Source organism: Wyeomyia smithii, chromosome 1 (assembly GCF_029784165.1).
Source record: "Wyeomyia smithii strain HCP4-BCI-WySm-NY-G18 chromosome 1, ASM2978416v1, whole genome shotgun sequence".
Lineage (NCBI taxonomy): Eukaryota > Metazoa > Arthropoda > Insecta > Diptera > Culicidae > Wyeomyia > Wyeomyia smithii.
The window spans coordinates 152,849,285-152,869,815 of record NC_073694.1 but is presented as its reverse complement, the minus strand read 5'-3'; the positions used below and the strand labels follow the sequence as shown (position 1 = coordinate 152,869,815).

The 20,531-nt window shown below is 37.5% G+C and overlaps 1 protein-coding gene across 13 annotated transcripts in view; it reads right to left on the bottom strand.

The window, feature by feature from the left end:
• LOC129731818 (contactin-3) overlaps positions 1-20,531 on the bottom strand; it is a 485,474-nt gene that overhangs the window by 166,900 nt on the left and 298,043 nt on the right. For 12 of the 13 annotated variants that reach the window (XM_055692254.1, XM_055692900.1, XM_055692422.1 and 9 more), the window contains 3 exons: positions 17,383-17,418; positions 6,804-7,154; positions 6,621-6,731 (listed from right to left, as the gene is read on the bottom strand). In XM_055692254.1, coding sequence (XP_055548229.1) covers positions 6,621-6,731; positions 6,804-7,154; positions 17,383-17,418 — 498 coding nt within the window. The remainder of the gene's footprint in view (positions 1-6,620; positions 6,732-6,803; positions 7,155-17,382; positions 17,419-20,531) is intronic. The other variant, XM_055693152.1, reaches the window with a different exon arrangement.

Sequence of the window (20,531 nt, the reverse complement as noted above, 5' to 3'; positions counted from 1 at the left end):
CCATATATATAAACTCGTTGAAGTCGTTTAAGGCTGTTTAATTTAGTGAAAGTAGCAAAGTGTTACTCCAAATTCATCATACACATGAAGTGATCAAAGTCACCCCGGAATTGGTGTAAAATTTTTAGAGCATTTTTAAAAACAGCAAAATTGTTGCTAAACTTTTGAAGTAGTGACTGAATCTTTCTCAATACATGCCAGTACTTATTTTAAATATATCACAGAATATTGTTTTCAGTATATTCTGAAAATATTTGAGATACAATCAAAAAAGTGATCAAAGTCACCCCAGTTGACGGTACCAATTTTTTCCTCTAAAATTTTGAAGAACTTGCCCCCCCCCCACCCAATCGAAATTCTGGTTACGCCCATGGACAGTTTGGTGCGAAATTTCACCGGTACGCGTTGCTAGTATGCACGTTATTCTTCCTATTTCGATCTTACTTATCTCGCGATTCCGAATTCCTGGAAAGTTGCGGTGTTCAGCAAACATGTTCAGAAAGTCAAGGGCTTATGGATGGAAGATGGAGTGCAGTTTGAAATTTCACCGCTACGTGGCACTAGTATGCACCTAATTCTTTGTATTTTGATCTTAAGGCCAAACAGTATTGAAGTCACAAATGGCCGACTTCGATCCAACACTTCGTATTTTCAAAGGCCCAGGACACGGTAGCAATTATTGAGTCACCTGTGAAAACGCGATTTTATGATTTATGTCGTGAAGCAAATATAAAATAGCGTTTTCGTAGGGAACGCATTATCTGTTTCCGAATCTTGTGCTTCTGTAAGTTCGATTTGGTTGCTCGAAATCGACCATTCTTGACTTCAATACCTTGGAAAACTCGTTCGAAAGGTATAGAGATTCTGGTTTATGGACAGTTAAGTGCAGGGTTCTGCCACTGTGTAGCGCTAGTGTGAACACAACGCTTCGCATTTTGACTTTAACTTATTTCACAGTTCCTAGTTTCAAGAAAGTTGTTGTCGTTAGCAAAGTTGTTCAGAAGATTAAGGGCTTCTGGATGCTGAATATGCCATCGTAGAATTCTACCGATATGTGGCGCTAGTGTGCATGTTATTTCTCGCAATTCAAGCATAAATTATGTGATTCTTGCTTCCTACCAACTAGAAGCCCTTGTCATTCTGGATAACTTAGCTGAAATCATCTTTGTAAGTGGTTGGATTCCCGAAATAAATTAAGTTCGTATTACTCTTAACACACTAGCGTCTCGTTGCGGCCTAAATTGGAATCAAAATTTGCACCAACTGAAAACTATTGATAACCTGAACAACTTCGTTAAAGGTCGCAACTCTCGAAGTTGTCGATATCAAGAAAAAGAGTAACATTAGGGCATCTTCAGCGGTGGTCTATTTTTAAAACAACTTTATACTAGATTTGCATCAGCGAAACCTGAAAAGAACCAGCTAATATAGACCAACTTTTCGTTGCCCGCACCGGTGTTACATATCTTGGTGTTTGAACCGCTGTGACATCTGTCACACTGTCAACAATTCAATACCCCATGCTATCAGCTGATGAGACTTGTTATAATAAAAAGCACTCAATATTTAACAAACGGAAATTCGATAATTTTTAGCCTATTAAACGATTACTTTGGCAAGATACTTTATATCCACAAGACTTTATGGATTTGACGGTTTGACCCGAGCGTCAGTGACATTTCTCAGGATGGATTGGTATGATCGAAAAATTACTGCTACAAGTAGGGCTTCGGATGATAGCGAAAAATATTTGATCGCGTAGATGTTCATCTTCCGTTTTCATCTCATTAATCTTTCACAATCTTGCAGTTCTTCAAACTTGGGTTCGGTTTTGAGGATGTTGAAACCCATGCCCCCTGCGTTCTGAACATTTTCAGTTCAGTGTCTTCGAGGAACATTGTTCTGACCTCTTAACGTCTCCTCTAGTCCCACTACATTTGAGGCGATTAACAAATAGCCAACATATTTGGCATCCTGTTGCAAACCAAGTAGTTGAATCTACGGTTATAGTCTTTCAGAATTCCCCCTTTTGATGGTCGGTGTCCTTGAAGCCAGAAACGACAAACCTGTTTATTTTCTTCTTCAGAAAAGCCACAAAAATGAATTGTGAACTGTCATAAAAAATCTTTGTTTTGTTATTCCCCAAAACTCGCAAAACGCTTGTATAGAAATAGCTAAAAATGAGGTATTCAATTAAAATATGACATTTTACCCACCTATTGGTAACGTACAAAGGGTTTTCAGAACGATCTATTTCTTGTTCCAAAAAGTGACGAAAATAGACCAAAACGTATACCAGTTTCAAATTTTTTCAATGTAGATCTGGTATAAAACAAAGTTAACACCAGTGCTGCAGTGAATTCGAGTTTGTTCCAAAAAAAAATGAACAAAACAACGATTTGGACAACCGCTGAAGATACCTTCATTCTGCCCATTTCGGGTGATGCTGAACTTTTCGGGGTGCTGCAATATTCAAACTGGGTGCTGGAATGCTGAAAGCGATTGCTACTTTGACATTATAGTCATTCCGAAAATATTGCATTTGTTGCTATATATTTTATCTGTTTACAATATATGAACGATTGCAATCCATCATGTGGTTAAACAGTTATTCCGTTCAAAATCTGATTTAACATCCGTTGCGGTTCCATTTCCGACGCAGTTCACCGTAAAAAAAAAATTCCCAAACATTTTGTTCATTCGATCGCTGCTGTAAGCGTCGTTGAATATTATTGTTTTCATAGTTCAAACCCTGGTAAACTTTTTTTGAAGATGAGCGAGATATCTATTCGCAACCTCTATTTGCCATTTGCAATCGGAAAAGGCCGTGTCTCAAATCCCAACCATTGGTTGTTCCATTGTTCGCAATGGCTTCAGCCCTTTTAAACTAACATATTAAGATTTAAGTATCCTAAATTAAATATGAATAAATGCAAAAGTGTTTATCGAGACGAAGTCTAGAGTCTCTGACTAACTTTCGCTCCCATTGTCATTCAGCTGTACTTTCTCTTATCGAATCTCAGGCAGGTGGAGACGATCGAATCAATCAAACTGTTTCCCAATGTTCTTCCAACCGACTAAACCATACTGGATTGCCCCTGTTTGGTTCGTCCCTTCTTCGGCCGCCACAACACTGCTGCTCCAACTACCCGCAATCCGAAGTACTACCAGTATTCGTACACTGTGTCAACAGAAAAAAAAAAACAACATAAAATAAATCGAAAAGCTGCTACTCCGTCATCCCGCACAAGCACTGCCTGTATGCAAAGCTCCGGTTTTATGGTCCACTTTTCACAGTGCCACGACAACGGCGAAACTCTTCTTCGGTGAAACTATGGTTTCAGATAATCCCTATTTTCTCGCTCTCGAACATGAACGTTTTTCCTTCATTCCCAGGAGACAGCTGCCGCAAAAACAACTCCACCGCGTACCGCTGCATTATCCTGGATCCATCCAACCCAATCAAAGTTTTATGTCGGTAAAGCTAGCGATGATGGAGATCCGCTCGTACAAAATGATGCAACGTTTGTGCGCTAGAAAAAGGGACAGAAGCGATCGGAGTAAACTGTTTGTATTTAAATTTCTTATTGATGTGTTTGTGCACTAGGAGGGGGATGGTGTAGCATCAATTATCGACACCGTTACCGAGGGCGGACAATTTTCAGGCATGCGAGCGACAAAGTGTTTAAGCCCAAAGGCATTGTCTGAGGTCGTAAAGTAAGTACCATATAAGACACTGCCACCGCTTGTTGCCTTAGATGTGAGAAGGACACTCTCTGGTGTATGTTGCTGCGCTGTTTGTTTGCATTTTATGCGCTCAACCAATTCCAATCAGTGTTGGCACGCTCGAGCTGGATTCAATGTTTACTTTTTCATTCGTACTTTTCACAGCGAGGCTTAATAGTTCGAATATACGGCGTGTCATGACGAGGGACAGTGGGAGTAGTTAGTGGGGGTTTTGGTTATACTAGTATCGTTTGAAAAGGTAGTCGATTTAATTATGGAAGAACTGAATGTAAGAATACGTTTTCAAGAATCATGTTTATCGTCTTTTTAGATTCGTAGCTCACGAACAAGCCGGATTTATACCAAATCATCGGTATCGTTCATCTTGCTTTTGAAAAATATAACATAGATGTACCAAGCAAGGTAAAAAATACAAGGTCAATAGGCTGTACATATATACAAGACACTTGATCCCCGTTCATGGTAATACGATGACCAGGGTGCTACCTTTCCGCGCGCTGCCCCACTGTTCATCACTGGCATTGTAAAACTTAGATGCTGTCCTCCAAAGACACCGACGACGGCTTCTCCGTTCTTTGAATCCTTTCACCATACCGATAAGTATCATAAAAAGAGTTGACAAGTTTATGACAGAGACAATATCTAGTAAAAACATCTCAGCTCTTATCGCAATATCACATGCCACCCCGGCTGCCACTCTCCACCTTGCCAGACAATAACCCTTTGTTGGAAGTCGTTGAATTCTTGCTTGGTGTGCATAAGCATGATGATGTACCTCTACTAACGTATGTCTTTAGTAGGGAAATGGAGCATGCTCTGGATTTTCCTGAAGCTGGGCGACTTGGTACAGCACATGAATGGTGTTTTCATGTCTATTTTGATAGCATTTTTAACTCTTCCCTGGGGGTTTATTAGTATTATAGTTTGTCTGCGTCCCTAACAAAAGTGGATGTAATTTTCTCCAATATTATAAGTTTTCAGCCGGTGAACATATTGATTGTCTTATGTTACTTCTGTGTGCTCCATTTGATATAGCAGATAATGTGTATAAATCGTTGCTACTAGACTTTATTTTAACTTTTGAAAATAATTGTCGGTTAAATTTTTTTTTTTATTCGCTACCGACTAAATAGAGAAAATGTTTCAGAAAATAATATATGAAAATTGCCTTTTTTTGCAGTATTACTATTTATTTATTTTTTAAATTCATCCGGCACAAGGTCTCAATGAATTGGTAGCAATGAAAATATAATTAAAAATTAAATAAAAATATTTTTTTTCTACGGAAACTACGCATTTTAAGTTTACTAATAGTGATTTACTAAAATTGGAGCAAATTGAAAATCGTCAAAAAAAAAATTGTATTCAAACTTTTTTTACAGTGTATAGGGTATTTGTTCCATTGTTCATCTCATTAAGCCGATATTCACGAAGAATGCACGAATTAAACACCAAATTTTCACGAAATCATTGAACAAATATACAAAATAGGCTTACATGTTCTTATGGAATCGTCCAGCATTGGAAATTTAGTAAATTTAGCTAGATTTATCCGAATTTCGTAAAACAAACACAACATTCAAAACTCAAAAATCACTGCTCAATTATTCATCTCACGACGCCCCCATATTCATCGCACTGATAACCATGAATGAATTACATTTTCAGAATGAACGTAGCCGCAAACCGTCGTTTTGCACGTAAACAACTACAGTGGATACCTAAGTAACCTACTAAGGTACGTGCAAAATTGGTAACCTACTGCAGTGCTGTCGATTTATGTCAATTATGTCGGAATAATTCAACATTTTCAGTGTGATTTTTTCGTATTAACAGAAGCTGATTTGGCAACATTTGATTATCTTTAACGCAACGAAAACAGATGAAAATACATACAGTTTAAATTTAGAATTTGTAAAAATTCATCACATATATTTCTACTAATTAAAGTTTGTTTTTGGAAATTTGAGGTGAACATTTCTGAGTGTAGTGAGTGATTCTGTCTATTGGTTAAAATAAAAAAGTAGTCTGCTAATGATGATAAAAACTTTGGTTAGCTGCTGGACGAGTCCCGTTGTAGCCGTATAGAGCAATGCGCGGATTTTGTTTTCTGAGGTAGGTGATTGGAAAAGAATGAGATTTCGAGTGCAGATGCCCGACTATTATATCAAATTCTGTGCTTTTAAGCGAGTTTTCGAGGACTCTACTTTGAGAAAAATCTAAAGTGCACAAAGAAGAATCTATTCCATGGATTGGTAGATTGGTTTAGCTACAAAATATACGTTTTTTCCTGTTTTAAATTTTGTTTTCATGTTGTGTAAGATGAATATATGGGCTGAGATGAATAATGGAACAGTTCCCCTTGTATTTTGGAAGAACAAAATTATTCTCTACAACTTTGCCGAAGTAACTACACCGATTGAACAAACCGTTTAGATGCTAGAAACATTATTTATATTAAAAAACACAAGTTTGATGTAGAACTACGTCTTACAGTAATATTTTGCGAGAAAGTGCTATATGAAAATCTGAACAACGAGAGCGTCACGAAAATTGACCCATTTCAATATCTTGTAACTCAGTTAGTTCGCAACGGATTTCCTCCTTTTTACAGCAATCGATTTGAAAATCAGTTAGGCTTCGACCAAAATGCGGAGAACCGTGGTTTTTATGATGTTGACTACTGTACATTTAAAAATGTAGAGCTTTGTTTTGAACGCTTATTTCGACCAATCAGAGCTGAAAACAACGCTGAAAACAATCCAACAATTTCCTCCAAATGATTAACCAATTGGATAAAAAACAGTCCAAACTGAAAGGTTGAAATCATCATCCATTTTAGTGCATTTATTCTGCATAACATAGACACTCACCTCCAGACACCTGACAGGACAGAAACAACTCGTGCCCTTCTCGAAAAGGTCCCGCAACTGTCGAAATTTCTTTTCCCTGGGCGTCAAAAATCCGAGGGTCCTCCGGTGGTACTGTAATTCAGAAGAACAAATGTTGAAAACTCGCACCAAATCCAACCTGTTTCTACCGAAAAAAAAACTTACCAACTAGCGTTAAATTAACTCGATAATTTCGGGTTGGTGAATTGAAATAATCCACCCGGCAGCGATACACTCCACCATCGAAAGTTTTAATGTTTCGGATCTGCAGCCGCGCCTCTTTCGGCGTACTTCCCACCGAAAAGAACAACCGCTGGCCGAGATCGCTGGCAATCGTTGAATGTTGGGCGGCAGAAATTGGCACACCAGACCGGGAGTCCAGCGAGTACAGCGGTATACCCGTGGAATCTTTGAACCAAAGCACCAGTTTCACGCCATCTTGTGGCCCTGGAGCGGTGATATCGCACGGTAGCTCGGCGTCATGGTCGACGGCGGCCCAAACTACGCGGGCAGGAACTGTACGGTGGGGTGCAGGAAAAAATTGGATTATTACTAATCTGTAGCAAACATAAATCGACTATCTACAACTACATCATGCAAAATGAAACGAAAGTAATCAATCGAAACAGTAAATCTTCGTCCACCATTGGATTATTATCGACCGACATGGTACGGAGTACCATTCACTAGCTGAGCCTATCGTACAAGTAACAAATTCCTATTCCCTGACGATGTTTTTTTTTTACACCGAAAGAAAACAAATCTAAGGCCATGAAAACATTTCGCTTTTAGTGCAGGATACGAATAAGAGTTTCCATTTTCTTTTGGCAAGTATTTCAGAAGGATTGAGAAAAAAAACATAGTGGCTCCCTGCTGGCAAATGATCAACCAAACCAATTTCTTCTACATGCATGAATCGTAGGAGCAAACATCGAAAATGGGATTCAAAGTTCTGGCAACTTGGTTCGGTTGATGGCCAGCAATAAAGCCAAAACAATCACAGCCATTAATTTCTTTTGCTACCCGGCTTCGGGCTTCGTTCTCGCTAAACGCGAAGACATTTTTTCTACGATTTTAGTTTTTTTGCTATTTTTTCCTTTCGTAGTGGATCTACGAAACAACCAGAACAAAAAGAAAAATCAATGAATCGGTGCGTGGTAGAGGGATTGTGAAGGTTGAAGTATACTTGACTTAAAAAAAACAGATTCTCGTAAAAAACGAGTCTGGTACGAAACGTTTCTCATTCCTTCCCAACCGAGAGAGCATAATTTTATTTTGTATTTACTCGTATACTTTCGAAAACCAAAATTAATCGGAATAAGATATGATAACGAAACCTGGAATGAAGTTGTTCTAAAACAAGCCAAACATATAGTTCATCTACGATTGTTTTTATGCTGTTCTAAATGCTATCTCATTTTGTTAGAAAGTTGATACTAATGTATCAAAGTTTGATATAGATTTAATGCTAGTAGAAATATGTTTTTATAGGGTAAATTGACCAATAATAGACCCCATTTTTCTTATTAACCTATTCTGGACCACGCGTCAGATTAACTCGATTTCTCTTAATATAAATCGAAGTTCATAAGTGTTTGTTATGCTGATTGGCTATCAAAAATGATTCCCGAAGAAAGTTTTCTGAAAATCTATCGTGTTTTCACAAAAATTGAGTTATTCTGGTGGGTGGTATACGATAGGAAAGGGGTTTACTATAGGTTAATTCACCCTAATTTCTGTTATTCTTACACCTCACGGAAACGAACTGAAAACACAGCCTGAAACAGCTTTTTTATAACAAATTAACAGCTTCTGTTACATTTTCGAGTCGCCTTTCTAATCGAGTCATTTTGCGTTTTTCAACAGTGAAAGAATAAAGGAACACAGGATTTTTACATTCTCAATCGAAATATAAACAAAATATTTTATAAATTGACGATAAATCAAAAATTTAATGAGTTTGTTAATAGATACAGCAGAACAATTTCAAGAAGCATGTGTTTATTTTTTTCACTGCTTGTTGAAAGGGTTTGTTTTAAAAAAGGTACTGATAACTACAAAAATTTTAGAACCAGAACAGTTTGTTCGAGATAAAAAATTATCTTACCGAAAAAATAGAAATCGTGAAAAAAATTATTTAGACCGTAGAAAAGTCTTATAATAATTTAAAGCTATGTATCATGATCGGTCCATTTTGAATTATTGGAATGGTACATACAGGGGATAGACAAAATGATTGAGACAGGCAAAATTTTGCCAATTTTTAAATAGCCAGAACTTCATCACAGCACACATAAAATAGCATTTTCACAGGGAACGCATTAACTATTTCCGAGTCTTGTGCTTTCGAAAATTCAAACTGGTGACTCGAAGTCGGCCATTTTTGGAATCAATGAGGTTTCACCTTAAATTTTGAGCATTTACACAAAAAATTGTGAACTTTTCTGAAAACTTATATATGATCATGTTGAGTGTAACGCTGAACCAACATCAATAGTTACGAAAGCAACGTTTCCTTAGAAACCTAATATAATATTCAATCCGAATAAAGAGAAAATCCGTTCATTCGTTATCAGTTGGTTGAAGAGACAACACGTTAATTTCTTGTTCTCCAAAATCCATTAGTTGAGACCAGATACTTAGAACAGATTACTCATAACCTAAAACGGAGAACGTGATTTAAATAAGCACAGAGCAATTTCATTAGCTAAAAGTAACTTTTCAATTTTCATAACCAGCGTATGAAGAAGCGATGTGATAGTGGATTTTACAGCTTGATAGGCAAACTGGAACTTTGAAAGCGGTTTTGTTCGCATGTGAGATGAACGAATGAAATCATTTAGCACTTTCTGCCATTGTCTTTAACAAAACCGAAGAATAAATAATCGGTCTGATTGATTTAGGATGCGTCCTATCACGCTTCCCACTTTTAGGTATAAAGATAACTTTTACTACTCTGCATTTTGATAGAATATGATTCAAACTTAACCTGACCTTAAAAATCTCACTGAGAGAAGAAATTAGTATTGCGTCACTTTTTGAAGCAATGCTGGAAATATTCGATCTACACTTGCAGATTTGAAGGACTCAAAGGATCTCATAACACTGTTCACCTTGGTTAAGACTTTATCCGCCACATCTGAAATAGTATTTTCCGTTCTAGTAGACCCAGAGCGAGTCTTCATAGAACACATTTCACCTAAATCAGTAATGGTTGAATTCGTTTTTTTTGAATAGAACCTGTAAAATGCGTTTCCATCATAAGATTTAAAGTATCACGAGGACCACTAGTATAGATACCGTCGTGACGCTTTAGATTGCCATGTTCAACGGTATGACCTTTGGCAAGATTTTTTTGCAATCTGGAAACAACTGGAGTCCTTTCTATATATTCACACATTTGAACCCAAGACCTCATTTATGAATTCCTGATTTCATTGTTAAATTCGGTAAGGGCTTTTCTATATTGAGCCCATTCTGAAGTACGTTTTGCTTGATTGAAAAGTTTCCAACTATTTTTTCGAAGACTTCCAAGCTTTTTGTTCCACCATGGCATATTCCTACTTGCTGACGACTACTTGGTGGGACAACCATTATTGTATGCATTAATTACCTGCTCATTAAGCTGAATTATCCTAGATTCCAGTTCTGAAACTGTTTCAATTCTGCTACAGTTTGGAGGTAATTCATTTCTTAGATGTTCTACTCACTGATCCCATTTCGCAGGAGAATACTGCTATTGAGTCTTTTTCGATTCCCAGCGTAAAAAGCGACTTTACTGTACGTTGGAGGTTGTTTAATACATACATTCACGACATCACAATTTGGTCCCACCCTCAACTCTGATTTCTTTCATCGCATCATTTTTTTCTTTTTTCTTATGACGACGACTATAGTGGACCACTCGCCAAATTAATTCGATTGATGTGAAAATTTTTGGTATTTTTAGAAAACTTCCATCGGAAAACAAGTTATTTAGCCGATCTGAAAGAAATAAAATTAATCCGACAGGTGGTCCACTGTAGGTTAATAGAGGAAAGGGGTCCACTAAAGGTTAATTCACCCTAGCTTCACTCACAGCAATCGTTCAACTAGAGTAAATTAACATATAGTGGATCCCTTTCCTTTAATAGACCACCTGCCAGATTAACTCAATTTATGCGATATTTCAAGGGATTTTCAGAGAACTTCTTTCGGAAAACATCTTATACAGCTAATCGGCATTAGAATCACGAGATTTATTCGAAAATCCCGATTTACGTTAAGAGAAATTGAGTTAATCTGACGAGTGGTCCACTATAGGAAAGGGGTCCACTATAGGTCAATTTACCCTAATTGCTCACCGCGAACGTTCATCGAGCAGGGAAAATTAACCTATAGTGGACCCCTTTTCTAGAGTGGACCACTCCTTAAAATAACTCAATTTCTCTCAACCTAAATCGGAACTTATAAATGTTTGTGATGCAGATTGGCTGGATAAGATGCTTCCCGATGAAAGTTTTATGAAAGGTCCTCCAGTTTTCGCATAAATTAAATAAATCTGGTGGGTGGTTCCGAATATAACCTGAACAAGATACCTAACTTCCATATTTTACATACATTTTGAACACGACCAATTTCCGACGGTAAGTGCTGCCATCTGATGACTTAAATTCTCATAAAATTGTCACTATGAGCAAAACCGATTTATCGTGCATAGTCCTTCATCGATCGTTGAGCTGTTCAAGATTGTATATGAAAAAGGTGTAGCAGTTTGGTCAGCTCGACGCTTAAGATAACATGCAGATTAATGGTATTGTCATTTTGCCTTAATGCTATTGCCATATTTTTTGCACTTCAAAGTACGAAAAGAAAAGTGTGAAATTGACTGTCAGAGTGGGGGTTTATATTGAGGAGTTATATTTATTTTCAGGTCCCATTCTACCAAAAGTTAATGTTTGATATGTCGCAAGCCAGGTTTCAGATCCATTGTGCATATAGTCAGGTTCACCGGAGCACCCGATTTTTGCTTTATTAACCCCGGCAAGAGTGAAAAACTCGGCTGTAGAGCATGCTCATATCGGTTATCAGTAATTTCTGATGGTACGCTTAATTTTAAATGATGCGCCGATAATTCTTGATTCTTCCGAAAAGCTTCATGTTTGAGAACTAAACATTCGTACACATTATTATCATTTTTCGGATGGCAGCACCGTACAGTCGTCCACATGGATACTGAAAAAATTGTTTCACCTTTCAGCAGTCATGTCTTGGCTTTGTCATCAGTTGATTTTGACGTTAAGTATACGAGAACCTTGGTCTGCGATCGAAGTAAACCACAAACGCGAACGGGCGCAATTTTTTCTAATGCGTCACAATTTTCTCGCTAATTATTTTCAAGTTGTTGTTTTTGGTTAAAACAGTGTTATATAAAGTTGGTTTTCACCAAAAGCCACCGTTGCCTTCCGTAATTGAAAAAAACAGCCACAACACGCAGGTTGCAGTATTAGTCAAAGTGCATGAAGATCAGGCGGATTGGAGTGCCTCTCGAAACTTGGGAAGTAATCGAAACCGCCATAAGGAGAAGTTTTCGCAACAGGAGCCAGCGACTGTCCTATAAATTTTCCTCTTCAATTCAACCAAGCTGAGTGATACAGATGAGTGTGATCGATTGGGGACACAAAATAAGGATTGCTGAATAGGACTGGATCGAATTGTAGATGGTGAGAGCGTTCTTTTTCTAGCTTAGTGTTTCTCTGTAATTATGTTTAATATTAATGCAGTACAGCAGGTGGATGTCTGCAGATCTGTATCAAACAAATCAAACTAACTCGACAAAAATTCATCGGTTTGCTAGTACATATATTCAAACAACGGATTCAGATTCAGCATACGTTCTCGTTCCCCATGGCAAATCCTGAATTTGTCTCACCCCATCTTACTGGTGCTTATTACGGGAGTCACTTCACGGTGAAATATATTTCACTCTCACGCTCACTTCACTTTTTTAGACCTATTCCCGATTCCACCTCAAGTGAGGTGACAAAAATCACCTCCGTGGAGTGAGATTGACAGTGAAGTGAAATTGAGAATAGGACAAGTGAAATGAGATTGTTTCCCAGCTCAAAAATGTCGAAGTCCCAGAAAGTCGTTTTTTCCCGTTTTTTCAGATAACACCAGATCTTGACGTGTTCTGCATTTCTAAGACATTCGGCATAAAAAAAAATGTTTTTTTCGGTATCGAAAATTTCCTGAACTAGTTTGCATTTTTTTCATCGGGCAAAAAAATGAAAAATTGACCGCTTTAAGGCACGGATCAAACTCTGATTCGCTTCGTTACTGAAAAATAAATCCAATATTTACCATTAGAACACAAATCAATCAACTTTAAGACTTATGGCAGCTTCGTGGAGTCATTACACCGTTCAAAATGGTCGTGAAATAATTCCACGCGATACGTCGCTTTTTCCGTTCTCACTTCACTGATATGGCACTCATAATAACCCAGATTCCACGGCAGATGTCACTTCGCGACGTTTTTCTCACTTACGTGAGTCCCGTAATAGGATTTTGTTCACTTCACTCTGAAGTGACTCCCGTAATAAGCACCACTAAAACAAATAACGGTTTTGATCGCGCAATAGGCTTCTGAATTTTCAAATTTGTATTTCGCCTAATATGCATCAGTTATCATAAAGTTACCAGAGCTAGTACCTTATTAAAACAATTCCTATCCTGTGATACTCGTAGAGATGCAGTGGTGCCCGCAGTCTCTGAACAAGACGATTATCACCATCCCTTTCCTTCCTAAGTAGTGCCGCCTTTTGGTCGTGGCCGGCGTCGTTATTGCTCAGTGGTAAAAGTATTGTGAACCAGTGAAAATTGCACGATGAGAATAACTAGCCCAAGCACCATAAATCTGGTTCATTTTGCAATTCTCTTGGTTCGACCAATCATGGAGTGCAACTTCTGGTGGTCTACCTAAGCTAAGCTAAGCTAAGCTAAGCTAACAAGAAACATTATCTTAAATCTTATTTACTAATCAATATTCCTTCAAGAGAGCGAGTAATGGTGCTATAACCATAAGCTTAAAATGCTAAGACTAGAGTTAGTACTCAGGTTCCAACCGTAACAGTCGAAGCGAGTAAAGGCGCTATATCCTTGGTTTTGAAACCCGAACATAAGGAGGAAATACCTATGTTCCATCCCAGCGGATTGGTCAACAAAGGAGTGTACTTTCTTAGCTTTATCACTCCCAACAAATTAGGTATATTACTTCTTACATACGGATCGGTTGGTACGGATTGTCCCCGATCTTAGATTATATTATATTATATTACGCTACACAGCAGGCCTGGCCGTTGACAAGAAAAATGTATGAAATCATTTTTTAAAAAAATGGTGGATATCATTTTCCAGGATCCTTTCAAGTACTGGCTGTGTTAGTGTACACTAGACTAGACTAGACTAGTTGATTTTGACGTTAAGTATACATCATAATAACAGTGTATAAATTAGTTCGACTTTTGCTCACGCGCAGCGACAATCATGTCCGATGAATTCTGCAAGAGTCAGGTATCTTGTTCTAGCCATCTTTGGTGGTCCACTACAGAGGTCAACTATAACTAAATTTACCCTATTCCATTTATCTTCAATCACCCGATTAACACTGAGCGCCGCCTTAGCGAGCGGTGAACGAAGAACAATACGGAAATGAAAGACAGTGCGATCGCTCTTCCGAACAAATCTTTTTCATGCACCATTCGATACCTGCACTCGGTGGCGTCGTTCGGTTCGCCCAGGAATTCATACTTTGCGAGCACTATAGACCATCGCATCGAATCACTTTAACCTCACTTTTATGACAGATAGTGGTAGCTTTGTTTACGTCCTGAACTTTGTGCTTTTTTCTGGTGAAGCAATCGTGTGCGTAGTGGAAAAGCAGCTCAATTAATAATTGTTCTTAGTGTACTGGCACCTCACGCACAACATTTAAAGGGAATTTTGGTCGCAATTGAAATGAGCTGCTATAATTGAGAACAAAACTGCACCGCTCGAAGGTAAACAAAGTTACCAGTAGCTGTCAAACTCAGATGCGTGACGTCACCGTGCGATGGTCTATACGAATACGTTCACAGATGGTGAGTGCTTTTGAGTATTATTAAGTGAGTATCAACAACCTTGATTGCGTTAAGAATACAAGATACAAATTCCGAAAGATTTGAGGTTATTTAGCAACCTTTAAAAAAACCATGCAGTTCACTATTGATATGGCTTTTTACTTGCTGCAAAATTTTGTCATTTACATTTTATTCAAAGAGTTTTGAAATGTAAAAGCTTATGGAAAATCCACGATAGTTACGAAAGTCTGATTGATTTGAAAATAAATACCAAAAAAAAAACTGGAAATGCTCGAAAATGTTGTGTTCTAAAGGAACTGTTAGTTCTTCAGAAAGATTCTTCAAAAACACGGTACCAATTCCGTCAGGTCTAGGCTCTTTTGATGCGTTTCCGCTCTTGAATGCTTTTAAGGCTTCGTGTTGAGATTACAGATGCAGTCACGGTGTTGATTGATAGACACAGTCACGGTCGCGATCTTCGTTGGAGAATTTATTCATTTATTTCCTAAAAAAAAATTGCTAAAAGATTACCCAATTCGGATGAGTTTCACCTAAATTTACATCAAAATGCATACATGATGGAAAATTTCTAATTTTTAATTTCGAGTTTACGTATGTAGGAAATTTGTTTGGGCATTTTCGAGCTTAGGATAATGATCTTCCTGCGCGGTATTGATGGCAAGTTTTATCTGGCTGCATATGTCCAGGTAATTTTACAAATTGGTGCCAGTTTTTTTTTTCTTGTTTGGAACAATTTGTGTGCTTGTATTTTCATTTGTGGGTTCAACTAGTAGTTTACTATACTATTGGTGCTCGAATATGAATCAAAGTTACTGAATCGAGTGCCTTTGAATTATAAAAATATTCTTAGACCCAGAACGGTTTGATTGATCGATACAGTGTCTTAGAGAAAAATGGTAGGAAAAATATGTTTGTCCTTCCCAAAATAAACAACAATTAACACACTAAAAAACTTAAAAATAAAAAAAAAGTTTGGAATATTTCGAATTGCTTTTGAATATGGGTCAGAATTCGTGAAACGGATCACTAAAAATCGCGATGTCTAAAGTATTAAAAACTTCAAGAGTTTCACTCGGGAAGTTGATTTTCTAATTTTTATTGAATTTGAGTAAGTTTACAAGTTGTTATTGTCGTTTGAAATTTAGGTCAAACTTGTTTTTAAATAGACATAGCTTTAAAAATATTGCATCGAATTTGATGAAATTTTAAAATACGCAACGCTTCAAGCGAATGCAGAAGGGGCTATCTGACAAAGCGTTGTAATCCGCTTGGTACATTTTGAAGATTTATACAAAAGGAGAAGATGTCTCAAATGTCTCAAAAGACGTTCTTTAATTGACTCGTAAGATTTAACATAGACGAAAAATTTTAAAATAAATGACATTAAATAGTTATTATTAAAGAAATATGTAACAAAATGTTGAAAATAAAATATAAATGAAAAAAAAATATAAAAATTAAAATGTCTAAAAAAAAAATTTGAAAAAATATAAAAAAAAAACAAACTGTTGACGATTTAGCAACAAACGAAACCGCCATGTAAAATAAACAAACAAATTTTCTTTTGATTCTATAATACATAGGATTCGATTATTTATAGTAAAAAAAATTATTGAGACAGACAAATTTTTGTTGATTTTAACTTGACCACAACTTTACGACCAATTAATCAATTTTGACGCAAAAGGTTTTATTTTATTTGCGAAGTTTCTTAGTTAACCTTCAAACTAGACGTGGCGTAACGGTCGCCGGGTGTATTTCGGATTTTAGGAGTGTATATAAAAATGTATATTTTTGCAATATTCCCCGACATCTTGTTTTAATTAGGTTTTAGTTGACAATAAACAAAAATTCTTTCCGAGTACCCAAAGATCGGAAATCCCTCGAGGAACAATTGAGATATAAATTATTTAAATGTGTTGTTTTTTCTGCAGTTTTTGGTCTAGTTTTCAAGTAATATTAAGAAACTAAGAAATTTTTCCAGTAAAATGGAAATGCGTCAAAATTCAAATCTGTCAGTTTTTCGTAATTCTTTTATAATGTATAACGGATTTTCGGCTCATCAGTCACTGGCCCTAATACATTATTCATTAGTCACAGTCGAGAGCACTTTCCAATGATATAATTATTTATTTTGTTTAAATATTATGATTTAACAATTTCAACCGATCGCGAATTTCTGTTGTTCTACTAAGAAACATTCGATACGAGTAGTGCCGCTTCTGCGTGCTGCCGGAATTCTAATGTCATTTCAAGGAGCTTCAATGGCAACATAAACATCAAAATGATGGATCGTTATTTTATTACACCCAGGACGGTCGTTGCCACATTCTCGTTCACGGATGACAGCACAATCGTGTGCGCAGTTACACTAGCTCAGGGCATAATTAGCTATTCGATCAAAATCATAACCGAACCATATCAACAATCACAGTTTCATGCAATAATACTACATAATAAACATTTCGAATGGTATCGGAATATGCGCGAAAAAAAAATGAAATGTTCCCACTTCATTTTATAATGATTAATGAAAACATTCGCAAAAAATTTCATTGTACGATTTTTTTTTCGCGCATCCGGCATTGAATGGAACAACATAAAAATCGCATAAAGTTACATACTCGTGTCTACAGTTGCAGTGGTGGGCGTGAATTTTCCTGTAAAATAAAATACGTTTCAATATAAGCACATCACTTCAGTGTCGGCGTACACCTGAATGAAAAGACAACTCTTTTCCTGTAGCGCAATCATTGATGGAAAGGGTGTGGAAAATCACTGAATCTTTGATGAGAGTTCGGTGTCAGTGTCTGTTTGTGTATATATGTGGGAGAGTTGTTTGGATTGGATCAAGACCATTCCATATGAATCAGTAATTAAAAGGACCATCAGAGATAATTTATTCATCGCCATCTCGTCAAACGATCCACGATGGCAACACAGAGCACAAAGAGCTTCGATTCAAACCCGGAGTAGAAAAAAAACATCAAAGCTCGGTGATGTGTTGTTTCCGGACCACCACCGTTCGAATCATCAGATTTCAAAATCTGTTGGTGCTGCTACAGTTGACGCTTTCGGAGTGATTGTAAATTCATATTTTATTAACTCTGCTGTAGGGTCTTCCAAAATCTCCCTATAACCTTCAGTGAACTACTGCTTTCAGCGCAAGTCACCCATGAATCATCGAATCAAACCGTTTCCCCGTCCCCTAAGTGATGACCTAAAATCCAACAGCAGTCCAACATATGCTCCACCGAACCAAATCCCGAAGCACACATCGGCTCAAATTTCGCCGACTCCTCCATAAGAATAGCATTTTTAACATCTCTGTTTCCGAAGCGCTAATTAATATTTCCCAGAAAACTATCCGCCTGATGTCACCCAGCATTGCTGCTGTCGGTACAGAGATTCCGCAGCGGCGGCATCGTTATAAAATGACATTTTTTCACCGACCATGTGAAAATAGAACACATTTCCATAAATCATCATCTTCGGTGCTACAGTTCATTCTCCCAGCGGCACCGGACGCACGGGGCAGTGTTGCCGATTGCAACGTAAGCCTTCGACACTGTTCCGCCGCTTTTTCGGTAACACTGTTATTCGTAATGTTTTTTTTTCTCGCTAAAATCATTCGGTAATGGGGGCGGCAGTTGGATGTATATTTTTTGTTCGGGCGTGAGGTTTGGAATATTTTACCATAAAAGCAACTCCTCCTGGGAGTGGATTGACTGAGGAACCTGACAGGAAAGTGACTTGGCCGCGACAGATTGCGTTCGGAATGTGATGCGTTGCGGCGGGACAAACCGCATTTTTCGTTTTTGTCTCTTTTCAGGAGGTTTCTGCGTAAAATTACGGTTAATAGAGTGAAAATATATGCAACAGTGTGTGATCGGCTAGCGCATGACTCATGGGGTTTGCGGCGACCTCGGTTTTGTGGCAATTTGCATGTGTTAGGTGAAATATTCAGGGATTATTTCGAGGGAAGAAAACTGCGACGATGATTGGTTAGACACCTGGTGTCCGAAACTTTCGCTCCGAACTTGAAATTTCAATTTTCAGAAATACATCCGTCGGAAATCAAAGGGTAATAACGTGTATTTTCATTCCTAACCTAAAAACAATAGCGAAAATTGAAGGTTTCTATTGTGATAAAATTTCTCGAATCTTTTCCGTATCCGTTTCATGAATTTTACGATGTTCTCTGCACAAAATTTTCAAAAGATTGATGCATTAGTTATGGCATACCAGTTGTTCGTGCCTGCTAATTTTCAGTTCCTTCATTGTACTCTGAGTTTTAGGTCGGTGAGTTATTATCTTTTTCTGATACCGACTAGAGTTTAATAACACTTTAGTTTTAGTAAGAAATAATGAATTTTATTTTTCTCCGTTTAATGCTACGACACTTTTAGAAAGAAGCACCGTTTAGTACTAAACTCTTGAGAATCTACCTCAATAATAGTCTATTCAAATACCATCAAATTAGACACTAAATATTTATAGGGGTCACTAAGCGAATCCATCTTTATCATTATTATTGTTCCCAGCTTATTTTACTCTCCGAATTCCTGTATGTATTGTGCAAAACACATGCTATGTAGAGATTCTACACAAAAAAACAACATCATGTCGAAAATCTGCATATATTGCGCAAAACCTTGTAGAAGTCATCCAGAAATACTATTACCTTCTATTTAAGATTCATTGAACTCACTTCGAAATCGCATATTTATTTTTCTATGTCACGCAACAGGGCTACCAGTGATGGTGGGAAGCTCCGATTTTAATATTTGTATTCGCCACGCACAATTCGTGCACAGTTGGAGAGTAGTGGGTACATTAAATATTCATTGCATAAACGACGGGGTCAGCCACTAGCGCAAAAAAAAGGTCAACAGCCATGGACTTGCTTGCCACGGTTGAGATGAAAATGTTCGCATTACAGGCTATTACAAGAGGTTTTTTGTTCGTGTTTTCCAGTTTTTTTTGTCCTTTGGCAACAACTGGAAACCTTCGCACCTACCGCTAACCAGAAATCTTATTCTATTAAAGTGGCGAGGAAAACTTTTCGCCTGGGGACACGAGTTGAAATACGTTTATTGGCTAGCAAGGATTTGAATTTGAAAGGTTTTCGGAAATATCTCGCCAACGACAAAATTTCAAAATTATAGATTTTTACAATTTTAAATGCGTTACAATATTTTTTTCCATCTTAAACACTTGAAAATAAATTTTCGATTGTATGGAATAACTACCAGCAAGATTTAAATTTTTAACCACTACTGTTAAGGTACGTTCATGCAAAAAATGGTCATTACTGTCAAGCGTTACCGAGCAACAAACATGTTTCGGACATTGTTCGGAAGGCTTACATTTTTTTTCTCACAAAAGCAACTACTCCCTGTCCTGAATTCTTAAATTCCATGAAGTGCAACATGTAAAAGATCTGCTGTGAGCTAGTTCTTTGAAGAGTGCTGCTGCTGCTCCGAGCAGTGCCTCATATACCCAGCAAAAGCGAAAGAAACGACAGAAGCGCAGCCTTGCCGGTTTTTGCGTTGACCGCGTCCTAAAACTGCCACAAAAACTTTTACCTCCGTACAGCTCAACGAGATTTCGCACAACATCCACCGCCTTATGCAGTGGAGCGAGCCTTCAAGGGACACCAACAATAAAGAGACTACAAAGCACGGAGTGCTCGTTGGAATGCCACCCGGGAGAAAGCACATCACAAACTATGAGGTACATAATAAAAGCTGTTTTACGTTTGAAAGCAGTT